Source organism: Ambystoma mexicanum, chromosome 11, assembly GCF_040938575.1.
Source record: "Ambystoma mexicanum isolate Mex_15411 chromosome 11, UKY_AmexF1_1, whole genome shotgun sequence".
NCBI lineage: Eukaryota > Metazoa > Chordata > Amphibia > Caudata > Ambystomatidae > Ambystoma > Ambystoma mexicanum.
In genome coordinates this window covers 963,712,390-963,732,045 of record NC_090934.1, presented here as the reverse complement: position 1 = coordinate 963,732,045, position 19,656 = coordinate 963,712,390, and the positions used below count along the sequence as shown (strand labels likewise).

Here is a 19,656-nt window from a genome sequence, read left to right as displayed (position 1 = left end):
GACCGGAGAAGGGGTTCACCGAGAATCTTGAAGTAAAGCGCCAAGACATCGAAGTCCATTGCTGTCAACCGGGGTTCGGAGGATTTCCTTAACTGCTGGAAGCCAGTCGAGTCGTGTTCCCAAGAAGCGGGGCCAGCTTGATGCCTGCTGCTTGACGACCACAGCGCACCGCTCCAACTTGCCTAAAAACATTGAACGAAGGGCTCCCTTGCCATCACTGTCGATCGCTTTGTCCCGCCTGAGAAAGTTGAGGTCGTCGACAACAGAGGAAAGTCAGCCGGTGGGTTTCCCACCACCCGAAGTCCACGAAGATGCCGACGTGTGAAGATCCGAAGTCTAGCCTGTGGTTGAATCCTGATCACCGAAGCTATCCCGACACCCGATGCCAGCTGCTGGGCCTATATTCATCACCAACCCTTCTTTGCAGCACCAAACTCTTTGGACCAAGGTTCACCACATGCCTCATCTTCACAGGACTTCTACGATCGATCATGGACGAGCACCCTGAAGTCCATTCTCGAGGGCTCCATCGGCGAACCGTCGAAGAACCTCTTCTAACTCAGGTACATTGGGGTACTTGAACATTTTAACCAGGAAACAAGACTGTTAAAAATGAAATGGTCTGGGCTTGTTAATACTCATTATTACAGGTTGCCTAGGTGTGTGGGGGGAGGGGGGGATCCTCACTCAGAACTTAGTAGCAAGAGAACCATTCTACCATTGTTTAACCTAACTTGCCTTCCTTCCTCTGTTCTATGCTGATACCCATTGCTGTATGATTTGTATGCCATTATAACTGTCAGCAGTTGATGCATTTTAAAGGAGTCATCAGGTAAGTTTGGTACCACATAGACATTGTATATATTTGCCAAAGTAGAATTGCAGAGCACAAAGTGTGTTATTATTTGATGTATATATCTTGAACCTTATTTTTATATAAAGACCTGTGTTAGCACATAACATAGTGTGGGGACATTCCTTTGTGGGGGCTTGGGGACTACCCTGTACTTAAGAAGTAGCCCGCATCACCTCCTGAGAGCTTAAGCCTCGGTTGCTCGTCCATTCTACCATATAGAGAATCTTGGCTAGGGTGCTCTGTCCTTCTACTCTGCCATATAGAGGGCAGGAGTATAGATACCCCCTCCAGTTTCACACTGGTGGCAGCAGTGGGATGCTAATTGTTTTAAGAATCAGTGTGTAACCTTGCCACCTACAAAATATCCACACTTTGTTTATTTGAGGTTTTAGCTGTGTACTAGGATAACTACATTACAAGCAATGGAATCTATTGCAAATGGCAAATTGACCCGTATGAGCTTAGATGTTCTCCAGAGTACTTGTGAAGCCAGGGAATTAGACTATGAAGATAAGTCTAGGGCTGAGCTGATAACTGCACTGGTGGACTACCAGACTGATTATGATGCTCTTGATGAAGGGGGTGTGGGGTGGAACCACTGAGGACCCTACCCCTGGGGTTATTACTGAATCTGTTTCTGGGATTGTCACCTCTCCTACGGCCTCTATTTCTAAACCCTGCAATGCTCTTCAGGGGGAGGACCTGAAGATTGAACTTTTCAAATTGGAGCTACAAAGGGAACAGTTAGCCTTTCAATGCAAAAAGTTGGAAACAGAAGCAGAGTTGAAGAAAGAGGAGCTAGCACAGCAAGACGCACTGAAAGCTAGAGACATTGAACATCAAAAACTCCGGCTAGAGAAAGCAAAGGTGGAGACTTCAGCTAGACCAGTTGGGGTGTCAGGTCTCATGCCACTCAATGTATGAAAGATTTGGTGAATATGTGTGTGGAGAGTTCAGATATTCTCCAATGGTTGGAAGCATTTGAGATGGCTTGTGAAATCAATGATGTTGACCGAGAAGATTGGGCTTAGTATTTGTTAAGCAGAGTACCTATGACTCCATTCTGAAGTTAAGTGTGGGTGAAAGGGGCCAGTATGAGTGCATGAAAGCTGCTTTGATTGCCAAGTTTGGCAAGACACCTACCCAATACCTTAAAGAGTTCAGGAAATATAAAAAGAGACAGAATGCGTCTTGGGTTGACTGGGTGAGTGCTGCGCATATGAACATGACGGGATGGATTGATGAATACACAGTGAAAACTATTGTTGAATTGTCCCACATTTTGTATTGTGGCCTTTTTCTGAAGCCTGTTTACCAGAGCTGCATCAGTACATTGCTGACCAGAACATTTTGGATCCCTTTATGCTGGCCCGGTTAAGCTGACAAGTGGGTCTCCCACTGGGTGTCCCCCAAGGAACCCAATGGGAAGGACAAGGACAAATAGAGAGGGACCTCTTAGAAGTCTGAGGAGTCCCATAAGCAATCAAATTTGAGTGAACCTAAACTTCCCTCTCCTAAGAACCACACATCTAGTGGGGATAAGTCTTATGGAGATGGGAGCAAGCGTAGTGGTTCTCCTGCTGTAAAGCAGGCTCCCAGTAGACCCAGTACCATACCTCACATTCCTGGCACTTGTTGGGACTGTGGGGCTCTGGACCACAATAAGGGTGACCCCAAGTGTAAAGGTAGGGCACTTGGAGTCCAGGCTGTCAGCCTGACCTACCCTTACTTCGTGCCTAAGGTGGAGGCCACTGTCCTCCCCTCCTCTACAGGAATCTCCTTTGGTGCTCCTACATAGATTTCCCTAGTGTCTGTTGGGACCTGGGACCAGTACGCAGAAGTACTGGCTACTATCCCGCAGAACACCCGCAGATGTTTGAGTAGTGGCCTCCTGAATGGCCAGCCTTCTACTGGTTTGAGAGACACTGGGGCAAGTATGACAGTGGAGTTGTGGTTGATCTCGGATGGACTACCCCTGACTGCTGCTGCAGTCACTAGGTCTTGGGTCGCTCAGGGCCTGATTGCTAGTCAATTACCCAAGCCAAGGGGGAAACCCAAGGCAAGAAGGAAGAAGAGTACTACCTCTGTGAAGGGTGCTCGTTCTCTTCCTACTGTTTCAGCAGCACCCACTGGGATTCAGGCTCGGGATGCGCTGGGTCCAGTGGTAACCCGAGACTCAACTCCTGAGGGAGAAGAGCCAGAAGACCCTCCTACGGGAGAGGTACTCAACCCAGAGGATCACCCTCAACTTCAATGCCTGACGGCCAAATGGGGGCCCGCTAGGGGTGACTTCTGTAAGGGTCAGAGAGAGTGCCTCTATATCTCTCTCTCTCTCTCTCTCTCTCTCTCTCTCGCTCTCTCTCTCTCTTTCTCTCGGGTCTAAGAAAATAGGCCCAGGGTCAGGTACAAGGGGAAGTGCCTAGGTCATTTAAAATGTATTGGGAGGGTGAGCTCCTTTGTAGTGAGCCCACTAAGCCTGAAACGGGTGCTCTTAAGAGGCTGGTGGTACCCAAGGTTTACAGTCCCTTCCTGCTGCAGTTGGCGCATGAGTTGCACATAGCTGGTCATCTTGGTACTAAGAAGACTAAGCAAAGGCTCTTTGCACATTTCTAATGGTCCCGGATTTGAGAGTGTAGGCATTGACATTGTCGGTCCCTTGGACCCTTCCACTTCAGGTGGACACTGATTCATCCTGTTCCTGGTTGATCATGCCACCAGGTACCCTGAGGAAATACCTCTTCTGACCATTACTGCCATGGTGGTTGCCAGGGCTCTCCTGGGCATTTTCACCAGAGTTGGATTCCCTAAAGAGGTGGTCTCTGACAGAGCATCCAACTTCATGTCTAGTTACATGCAAGCAATATGGAAGGAATGTAGAGTAACATATACGTTCTCCACATCCTACCATCCCCAGACCAATGGTCTGGTTGAGAGGTTCAGTAAGACTCTCAAGGGCATGCTGGGTGCTTTGGAAGAGCCCCTAAGGAGGAAATAGGACCTCCTCCTACCATGCTTGCTGTTTGCCTATAGAAAAGTGCCTTTAGAGGGGGTTGGTTTCCGCCCCTTTGAGCTTCTCTTTGGACGTCCCGTGAGCGGGGCCCTTGCCTTAATCAGAGAAGGTTTGGAAGCCGCCTCTCCAGGTCCTGCCAGGCAAGTGGCGACTATGTGTTAGGCCTCGGAAAGAGGATGGCACAGATTATGGGCCAGGCATCAACAAATCTTAGGGCAAGCCAAGAATTGAACAAATACTTGCATGACCATAAGGCCTCACAAGTGGATTGGACTCCAGAACATGAGAACCTTGTGATGGAGCCTACCAAGCCTACAGCTTTGGCAGAGTGGACTGGACCCTTCAGGATAATCTCCAAGATGGGCAAAGTCAACTATCTAGTTGACGTGGGGGTCCCTGGGGTAGGCCCTCAGGTATTCTATGTTAACAGGCTCAAGCCTTTCCACAGGCGAGAGGAAATCTCATCTCTTCTGCTAGCTTCAGAGCCAGAGGAGGATGAGAGTGAGCCCCTTCCTGATGTTCTACATAGCAACCCTCAGGATGGCTCATTGGAGGGAGTACATCTCTCTCCAGATCTTACACCAGAGCAACAGAAGGCCTGAAGGGCTTTGCTCTGGCAGTATGCCCCTCTGTTCTCACTGACACCAGGCCTCACCCCATGGTGCCAGCACGAAATGACAGTGTACCTGTCAAAAGCAGATGCTATTGAATGTCAGATACTGTTAAGAACCACATCCAGGCTGAGGTCGCTCAGATGTTGGATCTGGGTGTAATTCAACCCTCAACCAGTCCCTGATGCAGTCCAGTGATCCTTGTCCCCAAGGCACGTTCCCAGGCAGGTACCAAGGATTGGAGGTTCTGTGTGGACTACAGAGGAGTCAATGCCATCACCAAGACTGACGTGCACCTATTGCCCAGGGCTGATGAGCTTGTGGACATAATAGGTGCTGCCTAATTTGTCCACCTTTGACCTCACTTCAGGCTATTGGCAAATAGCTCTGACGGACCAGGCCCAGGAAAAAAGCTGAGGGGCTCTAACCATTTAGAGTCATGCCTTTTGGGTTGAAGAATGCCCCTGCCACCTTCCAAATGTTGGTCAATCATGCGCTCAGTTGGCTAGAGGCCTTTTGTGTGGCTATTTAGAAGACATTTCTGTCTACAGTTCCAGCTGGGATGAGCATTTGACTCATTTGGATAGGGTGTTGCAGGCCTTGCAAAGGGCTAACCTCACTATCAAGGCCACCAAGTGCCAGCTAGCTCAGAGGAAAGTCACTTACCTTGGTCATGAGGTATGAGGGGGTTGAATCCAACCTCTCCCCAGTAAGGTACAGGATGTAAATGACTGGGAGACTCCCAGTACTCAAACCCAGGTGAGAGCTTTTTTGGGCCCCTCTGACAGCTCTGAAGCGAGGGGAAACAGAGGGAAGACAGAGACAACAATTCTACTAGGCCAGGTGACATTGAGATTGTGCAAGTGCAGGGGAGGGGGGAAGGGGAAAAGTGCAAGGGGAAAGGGAAGGGGCAGTGCAGTATATAGGATAACAGTAAAATAAATAAAGACAATAAATAAAAGTGGCAAGTGCAAGGCTAAGTGCAGATATCAGGTAGCAAGTGCTAGTGGGGGCTGTAGGGATGCAGAAACAGTCTCGAGTGCAAGGGTTGCCAGGGGGGCAGTGCAGGTGTGCAACTGGCGGGGAGGGGACCTGGGCCAGAGATTAGAGGGTAGCCAGGTAACCATTGCAGTTTCAGATTCAGTCAGGAGGTCAGCAGGGGAGAGGAGTTGAGAAAACAGAAGCAAAGAGAACGGTCTTGAGGTGCTTCCGGAACCAGAGATGGTTTTCTTCAAGTTTCAGAGAGGCAGGGAGGCTGTTCCAGAGGGAGGCCCCAGCCGAAGAAAGAGATCTACCACCAACCCGCTGCTTGTAGAAGCGACTAACCCTGAGGGAGTTGGAGGTGGATGAGCGAAAAGCTTGAGAAGGAAGATATTTAAGAAGAGAGAGTTGAAGGTATTGAGGCCCCAAGCCCCAGAAGGCCTTGTGGACAATGCAGAGGGTTTTCAACATAATCTTAGCCGCCACTGGGAGCCAGTGCAGACATTTCCGTCCTGGAGAGATATGATCCCTGGTCTTGAGACCAAGGACAGGTCTCTCAGTCCTGTTTTGGATGAGTTGCAGAGGGCGGAGAGTAGAGGCAGGCAGATTTAGAAAGAGGCTGTTGCAGTAGTCCAACCTAGAGAGGACCAGAGCTCTGGAGACAGTGAGCTTCTGGGGGAAGGAGAGGAAAGGAAGACTACCTCTGAGGAGGTGCAGCTGGTAGTGTGACTTCTTAGAGACGTCAGAGATGTGAGGAGAGAAGGAAAGAGTCGAAGATGACCCCGAGGTTTACAGGTAACTAAGTTGCACTCTTAAATGTATAGGTGGCTGCCTGTGTGAATGAATGGTGAAAGGTAGCACACTTAAATGTGTGGGTGGCGGCTGAGTGTACGTGTGTTTGTATGGTGAATGGTGTGTATGCTTGTGTTCAGGGGTGCAAAGAAAACTACAATTCGGGGGGTAACCCTCCAAATGTTGGGAGAGGTGCTTACTTCACAGGCGGTGGGGGAGGGCCAAATTATTTTGTGTGGGGTCATCTAACTTCTTTATGCATTCTAATGAGACTTTTAGTGCCACTACAATGTTGCAAGCAGTTAACTCTCTCCTTTAAGTTTGAAGGCACCCACTTATGCACTGCTGTGAGAATGAGCGGTCTCCTCTCCCCGCTCTACCGTTCAAATCACTCCCCTGGTATGAAAGTACTGAACCCACATCATGATTTCAATTGCCTAAAAAATTAAGCATTTGAATGCAGGTACTACCAGTGTAATGCTTTACGTTAGTAATTGCCGGGCCTTTGTTAACAGCGAAGCCCAGGTGCCGTTAAACATCTGTGTCCTATTCTGTCCGGCAAAATGGCTCTTTAGGTCCGCCAGGTCGAGTCAACATAGCCCAAAATTTGGAGGGCGCGGGGGGGGGGGCGGGCTGAAGCTCAGTCAGCTCAATGGTTTTGAGCCACTGCTTGCTGCTTGTATTTAATGCCTTGATTACTTGTGGGAAAATCGTCATTACTCCTAGCCCTATTCTTCCTTGTCCCCGTATCTGTGAATGAGGCACTTTGGTGAATAACACGAGATGAGGGAGGGGGAAGAGAAGGAGGGAGAGGAACAAAAACAAGCGGCTATCGTACTAGGCCTGACAACATTTCAGATAGTGATGGAGGGGGAGGGGAGAATAACAAATAAGGGAGGGGCAGGAGACAAACAATTGTTACCATCATACTAGGTCCAAGGACAATTCTAATAGAGTAAGTGCATAGTAAAAAGTAGGGAGGGGGAAGAGAGAGAGAGAAGGGTGAAGGGAGAGGAGAAGAGAACAGAGACTAAAACAGTGAAACAAGCAGAGAAGCAGGGGGGGGGAAAACGATTTCAGAGGGCAGTAAAATACATAATGTTGCAAGGGAACAGAAAAATGAAGGCAAGGAATCACGATGACTATGGGCACAGCTTGATTCAGGGCCAACCTGAGTGCGAGACCCAGGGGAGGTCCAGCAAGAGAGTTGAAGGGGTGAAGCACCAGACCCAAAGTGTCCAAAAGTCAAAATCCAAGCGTTGGCAAATAGTCTTTGATGGTGAACCCTTCGTGAATCAAGACAACTCATGCAAGTGAGGGGGGGAATGGAATTGGGGAGCAAGAAGGGGGGGCAGAAGGGGTGGGGAACACAGCGAATATTGCGAGGGAAGAGAGGGGGTGGGGGCAGCATCAACATCACGACAGACGTGGATGGGAGGCAGCAACAGACATCACGGGGGACATGGGAGGGGGACAGCAACAGACCTCACAGGGACATGGGAGTGGTGGGGGGCAGAAACGGACATCACAGGGGACATGGGAGGGTGGGCAGCAACAGACATCAAGGGGGACATGGGAGGGGTGGGGGGCAGCAACAGAAATCACGGGGGACATGGGAGGGGGACAGCAACAGACCTCACAGGGACATGGGAGGGGTTTGGGGCAGAAAAGGACATCACAGGGGACATGGGAGGGTGGGCAGCAACAGACATCAAGGGGGACAATGGAGGGGTGGGGGCAGCAACAGACATCATGGGGGACAAGGGAGGGGGCAGCAACAGACATCATGGGGGACATGGGAGGTGTGCGGGGCAGAACGGAAATCACGGGGGACATCGGAGGGGTGGGAGCAGCAACGGACATCACGGGGAACAAGGAGGGGTGGGGGGCAGCAACGGACATCACAGGGGAAATGGGAGGAGTGGGGGGCAGTAACAGACATCACAGGGGACATGGGAGGGGTGGGGGGCAGCAACAGAGATCATGGGACACGGGCAGGGGCGGGGGGCAGCAACGGACATCACGGGGGACTTGGGAGGGGTGGAGGGCAGCAACAGACATCACATGGGGGCAGCCACAGACTTCACGGGGACATGGGAGGGGTGGACGGCAGTAACAAACATCGCAGGGGACATGGGAATGGGAAGCGGGCAGAGTTCTGGTGGCCGACAGGGCTTTCGATGAGGCCCTTAGGTGAATGGGCCGTCTCCCGCCTCTCGGTTGCTGCAACTGGCTTACCAACCCGAGGGGCAGCCAATGGGACTGGGAGCCAGGCCAGGCCAGGCCGCCAGTCATGAAGAAAAGAAAGAGGCCATGTTGGAAGGCCTAAGAACCATGAGGAAGGGCTACGGGGTGACCAGGAAACAGGCACACAGATGAGAATATGCAGAGAGGAAACTTTATTTCAATGTGTTTCATATTCATTCCAGCATATTGGCTTAAGTGATAGTTATATTTATTTCAGTATATGTTATTTGTAATTTGTACCCGGCGAGGGTCAAAAAGCTTGTAACAACCAAGTTTATTGGAACTCACTGGGGTATTACCCAGCCGACAAGGTTTTTTCTACAATGGCTGCCATGGAAGTGGAGAAGGGACTACATGTGGTCCCTTCTCCACGTTACATGGCGGACATGTTTTTCTTTTTTTCGCAACTGAAAAAAAAGACTTAGTATTTGGGTCTTGTGGACCAGAGTACTAATAGCAATTAGCCCCTTGCAGGTGGCACATTACAGCTTCAGGTAATGCCCCGGGTCTTGCGTTACTATGGGCCTCAGGGCATTACCTGAAGTGGTAATGCCCCCTGATCAGTGCTTATTGCTTAATTCAAGTCATTTCTTAGTGATTGTTAGGCAGAATCCACTGCAGTTCCCTTGGGGAGCACTTCAGCAGATTAAGACTACAGGTATATGCAATAAATTCCCTTTGGTATCAGTCCGTACCACAAAGATTTAGTTGGTAGCTGTGGCTGATCAGTCAGACTTATCTCAAGAGGAAGATGAGCAGTATTCAGGGTTTACACATTAGGACTACAGTACTATGGTACAAGGAAACACTGACCAAAGCTTTGTATTTAAAAGAATATATATTTATTTTACGCACTTCTAGTTCAACACATAAATCACAGTTATCAAAGTAAGTTAAAACAGTCACGAAAAGTATACACAACTCCCTATTTAAATTATAGACAAGTTTGAGCAAGAGTGAGAACTGAGCAAAATGGCACAGGGTCAACCAAGCAAAAATGGCACTCTAGTAATTTCTCAAAAGGGAGGGAAAGGACAAGTTATACAGATTTAGCCTCTTAAACACACGACCAATACTTCCCAAGTGGAGTGTGAACAAGTTAGGCAAGGTAGAACTTTAGCAATAGTCATACATAGGTGAAAAACGATGAAAAATGGCACTTCAGCAATACTTAAGAGGGAAGGAAGAGTGGTTATAAGAGTTTTGGGTGCACCAACACAGTTGAGTTTGAAAAGCAATCTAGTGAAGGCAGTTGTAACAGCTTTAGCCAAAGTCAATAGGCCTGTGCCAGAGTTAGTGGTACAGGGCAATGTGCCCAGAATCAAACTCTTCTAGTAGCTGCAGTCAAGTCTTTGGTTTAACGATTCAAAAGGAGGGTGCAGAAGGTAAAAGATAATGTTAGTCGATAGGGGCGGCCAACCCAGGAGGTAGGTAAAGGATTTCAAACACCTTAAGCAGTACCCCTCGAAACGGGAGGCCTGGCGGAACAATGTACCTGAAAAAGTGGAAGCGGCTTCTGTGGTGGCGGTGGTTCCTGGCAGTTCCTGCAGTTCGTGTTGTCCAGCAGAGAAAGAGCGGCTCTCGTCATGGAGGAAGGTTCAAGTTACTGTACTGCCCAGGGAAGAAGCCAGCCGCGGTGATGCCAAAACGGATTAAAAGGTACGCTCCTTTAAATCGCGGTCGTGGTGGACGGGTGCCTGGCTATCCAGTCTCCGAGTGCAGGGCAGGTCCTGGAAGGCAATTGACGAACTGGTTGGCCCCACCAGCTCAAGGGAAGAAGACCCTTGCAGGTGAAGATCTTCTCAAGTCGTTGGTGAAAAGTGATGAGGATCTGCAGCAGGGCTTCACCGGTGGTTCAGTCGTTGCAGATGTCTTCAGCTTCTCTCCTGTTCGGTTTCTTAGTTCCAGTGGCGACGTCTTGTCCTCCAGTCCTCAGGACCCTGCTTTTATGCAGCAACACCCCCATTCATACAGCCTAGCTGTCACTCACACAGTGGGGCGGCTCTCCTGGCGGGAGAACCCCCCAGTTTATCAGGGCAGAGTGCGACTTGGGTTGCGTAGGCAACCCTGTCCAGGGTGCCTATTCCCCCTCCCACACATCCTGTCTACCCCAGACTCAGTGGCGCTGAGAGGAGGGCCTCTGTGCAGAAGCCCTCCAAAAGGACGAACAAAGGATCCCCGACCGGCGGTATGTTAGAGGCTGTCAGTAAAAGTGGTAGCCTCGAACAATGGGAAAATCCCATAGGGAAATATTTGCGGTTGAATATTTACGGTAGTAACCACTGCCACCAGCTAGAAACTTTTGAGAGAGGGACTTTTCGGTACCCCCTTGAAAATGAACACTAGGGAAAAACGATTAACTCTTCCCAGTACTTCCATAGTAAGATGGGTTGCACTGGTTTTGTTCATAAGAATTGACTAATAAAGCCACGGGGGACTTTACCTGCCCTGGGAGACAGTAGTTAGTCCCAGGGTATGGAATCTATGTCTGGGGGTCGCTATGACAACCTGTGGTACGGCACGGAGGGTGCTGTGTACCACACATGTTAAAAAGATGATTCCTATGAGGGTGTGAAAATCCCATAGACCATAAGCACACAAGATAGCCGAAAACACACACTAGCAATCTGAGAAAAAAGGGTGTCACGCTTAGCAGGAGAAAAAAATAAACCCTTCAAATCCAGCAAAGCTGCTGGGGAACTCTATAGGTAAGGGAAATTAGCCATTGAATGAGAATTCTCCCTAACAGTGATGTCAGTACATATATGTATCCCAGTATAGAAAAAATGATTACATTGCTTGTCATGTCAATTTCAATACATGTCCTTGTCATTCCAATAATTCTCATATTAATTTCAGTGCCTTTTAAATTAATTTTAATGCACTTCACATTACGTTCAAAGTATCTTAACTTCATTGATTCTTACATTCAGTTCAATGCGTGTCATATTAATTTCAATTCAGTTCAGGCATATTAGTTTCAAAGGATGTTATATATTTAATTATGCCGGGCGTGGGTAGGCCTTGTAGATGGGAGTGACGCACCTAGAATGAAGCACAGACACAGAGCGTTGCCATACACGTCTTGCTTTATTAAATTCTAACAGAACTCTGCCCTTGTCCCGCCTCCCGCAACCCATCATTTCCTTTTCCCCTTGCATCACTTCCCCTTGCCCCAACCACCCGCCTCTCCGTGTCCATGGAAACGTCAATGTGACATCTCCCCCTTTTTAAACAGTCACCAGGCCTTCACAACAGGTGAGCATCTGATGTGGGTCTTTAACCCATTTCTTCAATCCATCGACGTGGCTTGTTCTGAGCCCGCTTGAGGACATGAACAAATGAGTTCTGGGGGGCTCCCACCAACTTTGCAATCTGCGGAACTCTCTGGGTCCGATTCCTCCGTGTCTCCATGATCTCCCAGATATGGATCATCCGAGGCATAGTCAAAGGGGACAGCCAAGCGCCCATTTAGCCGTTTCGATCCCAACAGTGGGATCCCCTTAATGTGGGATGAGTTGTGGGTGATGGAAGCTCCCGTGCCTTGCACCGTGAACCATGGATCCCTTCTTCTGAGTGACTAGCAACGGTTCCTCCTGGAAGATAGAGGTGTGCTTGTGAGTCTGTGGTTGCTTTACAGCTACAACGACTCCCACCTCGATCTGGGGTACCCGCGCCCCTCTGCGCCAGTCCACATACTCCTTCATGCGCTCCTTGGCAGCCTTGTCTCGTTCCCTCATATCCCTGTCGAGGTCTGTGCCTGGTCGTCCCTCTTGGCCTACGGGATTTGTGTTTGGATGTCTCTTCCGAACAGGACTTCAGCTGGTGTTCTCCCTGTAGTACTGTGGGGAGTACCCCTGTAGTCTCTCATCAATTGGTTCAATACCTGTTCATATGGCTGCCCCGTAAGCTTGGCTATTTGGAGTGCCCTTTTTATGTTGGCCATGAATCGCCCTATCATTCCATTTGCCTGAGGCCACAACAGGGTCACTTTCCAATTGTCCTTGGGTTTTCAGCCTGTGTGTGTGTGGTTTTTTGTGTGCACGATTTGTACTTGGGCTAAGATGTGCTAATTTGGAGTCTCTGTAGTATAGCATGAGAGTGGGTACTCAACTAGCTGTGAGTTTAGCCGTTAACTACATGGTATGCTTGATGCAATTGCTATCAACTGGAGAAAACAAAAACAAATTAACTAATATATTTTATATGTGGTCAAACAATTTTAAATTGTCTTAAAATGTGATATGGAACAATATGTATTGAGTTGCTTGAAATGTATTTACATTTTGAGAGTGTTTAAAGGTCACCTGAAAGGCTTGAATTGAGTTAATACACAATTAATAATAAATAATTCAAATAAGTGATAACAGTTTAATGTAGAAATTGCAATGTACATGGCTGAATGGGAATGGGTATTTAAAATCTGATGTTCTGTTTTTCAGGCTGCAATGCCAAAGCTTCTAGTAATATTGAGCAGGCAAATTAACAAACAATTGAGCTTTGGTTATGATATTGCGAAGGGCTTTGTCGTAAGTGAAGAAGATGTAAAGAAAGTAGTGGACCAGATTTCTGACAATACTAAAATTACACAGGTGAGAAATAGATAAAAAATCTCATCATAAGAGGCTTCCATTGTTTATTGGATTGGTGCACAGTTAAAAAACCATTCACCAGAGATGGCTGACATCTAGAGCATTCAAGAGAAGAGAAATTGATTTTGGATAGTAATCCGCAAGAATTAATGTTTTTCTGACCGACATTTTAGATATATAATATGATGTAAAAACTAACAAGTTTAAGGAGAATAAATGAATGGATGTGCACTTTCTGAGTCCTGAGTTGGGAGTGACCACTGAAACGGCTGATCACTTCCTAATAACAGCATTATCTCTGAGCATCTCGTGCAGCCAAGCAAAATATAATGGCCAGAGGCCTCAACTACTGTGTTTGCTTAATGTTTACTTGCTATATGGGTTTGTTGATGAAAGGGGTCTGAATTAAAATGTCATCTTGATGTTTTTACAACACGAACATGCCTAAATAAGCACACATTTAACTAGAACCAAGCATACAAAGGTTGTCATCACAAAATTGTGAAGAGCCAGGAATGACACGCTGACGCAGTAGATTCATGGTTTTGGTCAAAGACTTTTATTAAAATAAAAGAGGTTTGGCAAATGCCTCTCTGTCCCTACTCTAAGATGTTTCCCTACCTAAAACCAAAACTAAGGGGCTGTCCAAGTTCAGAATGTCTAAAACAAATTGTCCTTAGTCCAAAGTACTATTCTGGCCCGTAGAGCAAAGAAAAATAACTCTAAGATGAAAAGGGAAAATGCCTTTGGCCTTCAGTAGTGCACAAATGTTCAAAAAGAAAATACAGAACTCCAACACAAAAATTATCTGGAAGAACAGAGTTCCTTATTTGAGAGGGTGATTCCATTCCACTGGATTTCTCCTCACTCTTCCTTTTATTTCAAGAATGCCAATTCTTCAAGACTCTTTCATCAACCACACAAAACAACTTGGCTGCTAGTCCATATTTGACTTGGATCCCTGGTGTACTCTCCTGCCAGGTTTCCACTTCCTTTTAATGTGCTTGCATAGTCTTTTCACCAGTCCTATTAGATCCGTTCAGGACTTTCTCAGGTACTGTACAGACTGTTCAACTTGACTAGGGCTGGTACACTCACCTGCCAGGGCTTTCTCATATCGGTGTTTTCCTGCACCTTTAATCTGACTGGTATATTTTCCGGACAGGGCTTTTCTCATGTGAGCATTTCACACACTTGCAAACTTGCTAGTCTCTTGTAACTGTATTGTTCTTGCACCTTTTAACTAGCCTGGTATTCTTTCTTGCCAGGGCTCTTTCCTCTTCTGATTTAAACCTGCCTTGTATACTTTCTTACCAGGGCTTTTCTACTCTGTATATGTTCTTGCAGCTTTTAACTTTCCTGGTATATTTGCTGGCAGGACTTTTCTCAGGTGTATATTCTCGTGGTTTACATCTGTCTGGTACACACTCACGAACTTGATAACCTCTTTGGTTCCCTCTTAAATCTGCCTGGTATGCTCTTCTGCCAGGGCTTTCCTTATACATGTATGGTGCACCCTTGTAGACTTGACCATTTTTATATTAGTACTGTCCTGTCTTGAGCTCCCCCAGTACACTATCCTGCCAGAGTTTTTCTCATACGTGAATTGCATACACTCACAAACTTGATAGTCTTTTTTTGTATATTTCGCTTTGCCTCTTTAACCCTTTAAGTGCCATGGTCTTTTTTGGTATTTTCGGTATGTCGTCATTCAATGCCTTGCAACTTTTGTGTTACAAGAGATATCTCGGCCAGATTTGGCCCCTTTTTTTCCTACATGGGAGCGGTCATAACGCCATCCAAAAATCCTAGGTTGCTTTAGGGGGGTGAGAGAAAATAACCAAAAAGGGCGAAAATGTCATTTTTTTTCAAAAAATGCCAATAAAATGATGTACAAAGAAGCCTGTGTTTTTTTCCTTGTAGGAGCTACGAACAAATGGTTTGATGTGCTGAATTCCCCAATTTCCTGGCTTTCAAGAACAGGTTGGGTGGAAACAAAAAAAAAATATTTTGATGTGGTTATGAGAGAGGTAGGCGATTTTGGCCATTTTTGCCAATTGGACATGCATGGACGGAATGGAAGAAAAGGGTAGGAAAGCTGAATTGGAGGACAGAAAGACATACATTTCTAAAAAAATAGACAAAATTCCAAGTTTAGGAAGGGGTGATTTGCGCAGGTCAGGCAACAACTAGGTAAGGGAAAATGCCATAGATTGGGGAAAAGTGGGAAAATGACTGAAATAAAAGGTATGTGGTGGACATGGTTGGCTTGGTACGGAAATGGCTTCTTTGAATTTTGAAAAAAACAATGCTCGGCTACATTCCCCCACCTCTTGCAGTTGGGAAAGCACACATTTTTTGTAGTGTTTCACAAAACAAGCAATACCACAAGCCAAACACTGAGCAATGGAACGCAGGAGTTTTATGCTTACGGCCTGAACAGATGTACTTAGCATGTGTAAATCAGGAAAACCAATGTGGTGAGGAACGGCAAGCATACATTTTTTGAAAGAGCACAGGCAGACCTTTTCAAGGGTAAGTGACTTGTGCAGGTTACAAAAGTGTATAGTGCCGAAAGCAGTGACTAAATATAGGGCACATTTGGGAAATGAAAGGGTTGTGTGACAGAGGGCACCAGCAAATGGGTCAAAACGTTATAAAAACCACACAAACACAACAAATGCCATACCTTGCCACGTTCCCACACGTGTCCCGATGAAAACGGTACCTCACATGTGTGGGTGCACCTGCCTGGGCGCCAAGGGAAAAGCCGAACACACCCCTAACCCCAAGTCTTTTCCGACATCTGAATTTCACGATTTTTCCAGACGGGCACACCATACAGATATGGGGCTCGGGTGTCCAAGCAACCAAGGAAAACAGGGAACCCCATGCATTTCCAAAAAGAGGACACCTGTGGGAATCCGCAGAGGTCTGACTTGCGCTAATCGGCCCAGAATGCATTACCCAGAAACCCCAGCAAAGTCCGAAATGTGGCGAAAAAAACACATTTTCTGCACATTTCACTCGGCTCACCCACCGAAACACGCCGCCAACTACAAATGGCCTACCGTCCCGCATTCCCACAGGTGTCCCGATGAAAACGGTACCTCACATGTGTGGGTGCACCCATCTCTGCGCCAAGGGGAAAGCCTAAAACACGGTTAAACCCAAGTCTTTCGGCACAGCATCATTTCAGGAATTCTGCTCATGCGCACACCCTACAGATTTGGGCCTAGGGTGTCCAAGCTACCAGGGAACCCCATGTATTTACGAAAAGAGGACACCCGTGGGAATCCGCAGAGGTCTGACTTGCGCAAATCGGCCCAGAGTGCATTACCCAGAACCCCAGACAAAGTGAACATTGTGTTTTTTTCCCCACCAAATATCACACTTTGTCGGGGATTGTGGCTAATAAAAACTGGGGCAATTTGCGCAAGGCAGACCTCTGTGGATTCCCACGGGTGTCCTCTTTTCGGAAATGCATGGGGTTCCCTGTTTTCCCTGCTGGCTTAGACACCCTAGGCCCAAATCTGTAGGTTGCCCACATGAACAAAATGTGCTGTGCTGAAAGGCTTAGGGTTACCAGTGGGTTACCCTTTTCCGTTTGCGCCCCAGGTAGGTGCATCCACACATGTGCGGTACCGTTTTCATCGGGACACGTGTGGGGACGCGGGAAGGTAGGCCATGTGTTGTTGGCGGTGTGTTTCGGTGGGTGGCCAGAGCGAAATGGCTGAAATTGTCTTTTATTTCCAGCCAATCTCAGAGACATTTCCCTCTGTCCACTCACTGAAACTCGTCGCCAACAACAGATGTCATACCTTCCCGCGTTCCCACAGGTGTCCCGACGAAAACGGTACCTCACATGTGTGGGTGCACCTACCGGGGGGGCAAAAGGAAAAGGGTAACTCACTGATAACCCCAAGCCTTTCGGCACAGCACATTTTCTTTGCGTGGGCAACCTACAGATTTGGGCCTAAGGTGTCGAAGACAGCAAAGAAAACAGGGAACCCCATGCATTTCCCTAAAGAGGACTCCCGTGGGAATGCACAGAGGTCTGACTTGCGCGAAGCGGCCCAGAATTTATTACTCAGAACCCCAGACAAAGTGATCATTGTGTTTTTTCCCCACCAAATATCACACTTTGTCGGGGATTGTGGCTAATAAAAACTGGAGCCATATGCGCAAGGCAGACCTCTGCGTATTCTCACGGGTGTCCTCTTTTTGGAAATGCATGGGGTTCCCTGTTTTCCTTGCTGGCTTCAACACCCTAGGCCCAAATCTGTAGGTTGCCCACATGAACAAAATGTGGTGTGCCGAAAGGCTTGGGGTTACCAGTGGGTTACCCTTTTCCTTTTGCTCCCCACGTAGGTGCACCCACACATGTGCAGTACCGTTTTCATCGGGACACTTGTGGGGATGCGGGAAGGTAGGACATGTGTTGTTGGCGGTGTGTTTCTCTGGGTGACCAGAGCGAAATGTCTGAGAATTGTCTTTATTTCCAGCCAATTTCAGAGACATTTCTCTCTGTTTACTCACTGAAACACGTCGCCAACAACAGATGTCATACCTTCCTGCGTTCCCACAGGTGTCCCGACGCAAACGGTACCTCACATGTGTGGGTGCACCTCCCTGGTGCGCAAAATGAAAAGGGTAACTCACTGGTAACCCCAAGCCTTTCGGCACAGCAGATTTTGTTCATATGGGCAACCTACAGATTTGGTCATAGGGTGTCGAAGCCAGCAAAAAAAACAGGGAACCCCATGCATTTCTCAAAAGAGGACACCCGGGGGAATCAACAGAGGTCTGACTTACGCAAATCGGCCCAGAATTTATTACCCAGAACCCCCAGCAAAGCCCCACATGGGAGAAGGGTGCCCAAGGCCAGGGATATTACCGCCGACTTTGCTGGAGCCCTGGCTGCCCTGCGTTACAGCTTCTCCCCACCAGGGAGTCCCGGCAGTGTTCCAATACCTCCCCGAAGGGAAAAGCTGTAATGCATCCCAGCCGCAACTCCAGGATGGTCGGAGGTGATGTCCCTGGCCTTGGACATCCATGTACCATGTGGGTGTACCGTCCCCTAAGCACAGCAGCAGCTCCAGGGAGCCCCGGCAGGATCCCCATTTCTCCCCGGAGGTGACATCTGTAACATAGCACAGCCAGAGGTGGAGCCTGGGCTGGCAGACGGACAACCCACATGGGAAGGATCCGCTCCCAGGGAAACACCATTGTTCTGTTGGCATGGGGGGGGCAATTTGTGGCCTGCCCCTGCAATTGTGTCCCAGCCCACCAACATATCTGCCCCAGTCTCACCCACCCCACTGTTACATTCCTCCGGCACAGGCCTGCAGTACCAACCTTTTCTGGGAAATACATGCGAGGGACGGCGCGCTCCAGAACTTCGCTGTGGCTCAGGTATCGGTTGCCATGGCGCCTGGCTGTGCAGCAGAGGATACCAGATCAGCTGAGGCGTCCCGTGCACGGAGAGAGCATAAGGAAGCCCCGCCCCCCTCTATCATAAAAGCCGAAGCACTCAAACAACTAGTTGCTGCTAATTGTGGCGTTACACTCCGTCGGTTGTATCCCGCTCCTGGTGATTACCTTTTTCTTCCCTTCCATTCATTGATTCCTGTTGCCAACTATGGAACGCTTCTGGACTGCCACTGCCTTCTCCTTTGGTCCATTCATTGATCCCTGTTGCCGACTACGGAATGCTTCTGGACTGCCACTGCCTTCTCCCTATTTGGTGTGTTTACTCCTTGCCATCTGCGTAGGACGCGGTCGCCTGCTACGCGGATGCTCCTACAGATTATTACGTCTGCTCTTTCCCGTGGCTGTACCTATCCGTCTGCGGATCTTAGCGGAAGTCACGGCGGATTCACGGAGGGCTTCTCTCTCCTTCACCAGTACCCGCACGAAAACAAGGTAAAAACACCTTCTCCAGCATTGGATCTTTCATGGATTCACATGCGTAGAATATTCCCCGTCGTCAGACTGGGACCCCTCGGTACACATATATAGCCTTTTCCTATAGGAAAACTTCCGACACTTTTGTGTCCTATCCTCGTCCTTTTAGGACCCACCTACGCATGCTCCGCAGGCCGTCCCAGTATAAGAGGCCCGCCCCCGCGGTTCCCCTTCAGATTTCAACCGTCTCCAAAGTAGTGGGATCTCCTCGTGTTGTCTTACTATTTTGTACTAGGTTGCCTTATTGGATTTCGAGTATGATATGTCCTCTGTATCAGGAAAAGCGCTGTTCCGTCCATGCGCGACGTGCGGCTTGAAAAAGGTTTATGAGGGAGACGGACATATGGATTGTATATATTGCCTCCACCCTCACCATTCGGCGGATGCCTGCGACATATGCAAGGGTTTTTCTCAAAAAACCCTCAAAGACCGGAACCGACGCCTGGTGGCATGGCTGAATGAGGGTGCGGGGGCATACCCCCCCTCGGAGGTAGGCTCCACACAGTCGGCAAAAACATCACGCCGCGCGGCCTCGTCGGAACCATCGGCGAAGAAATCTAGACCGTCGGAAAAAGAGTCATCTGGAACTCACTCCACTAC

General features: G+C 48.3%; 1 protein-coding gene across 1 annotated transcript in view; it reads left to right on the top strand.

Annotated features, from left to right (window-relative positions):
- LOC138505088 (sperm-specific sodium:proton exchanger-like) overlaps nucleotides 1-19,656 on the top strand; it is a 761,779-nt gene that overhangs the window by 397,352 nt on the left and 344,771 nt on the right. Inside the window, exon 4 of the mRNA XM_069625404.1 lies at nucleotides 12,940-13,089. Coding sequence (XP_069481505.1) covers nucleotides 12,940-13,089 — 150 coding nt within the window. The remainder of the gene's footprint in view (nucleotides 1-12,939; nucleotides 13,090-19,656) is intronic.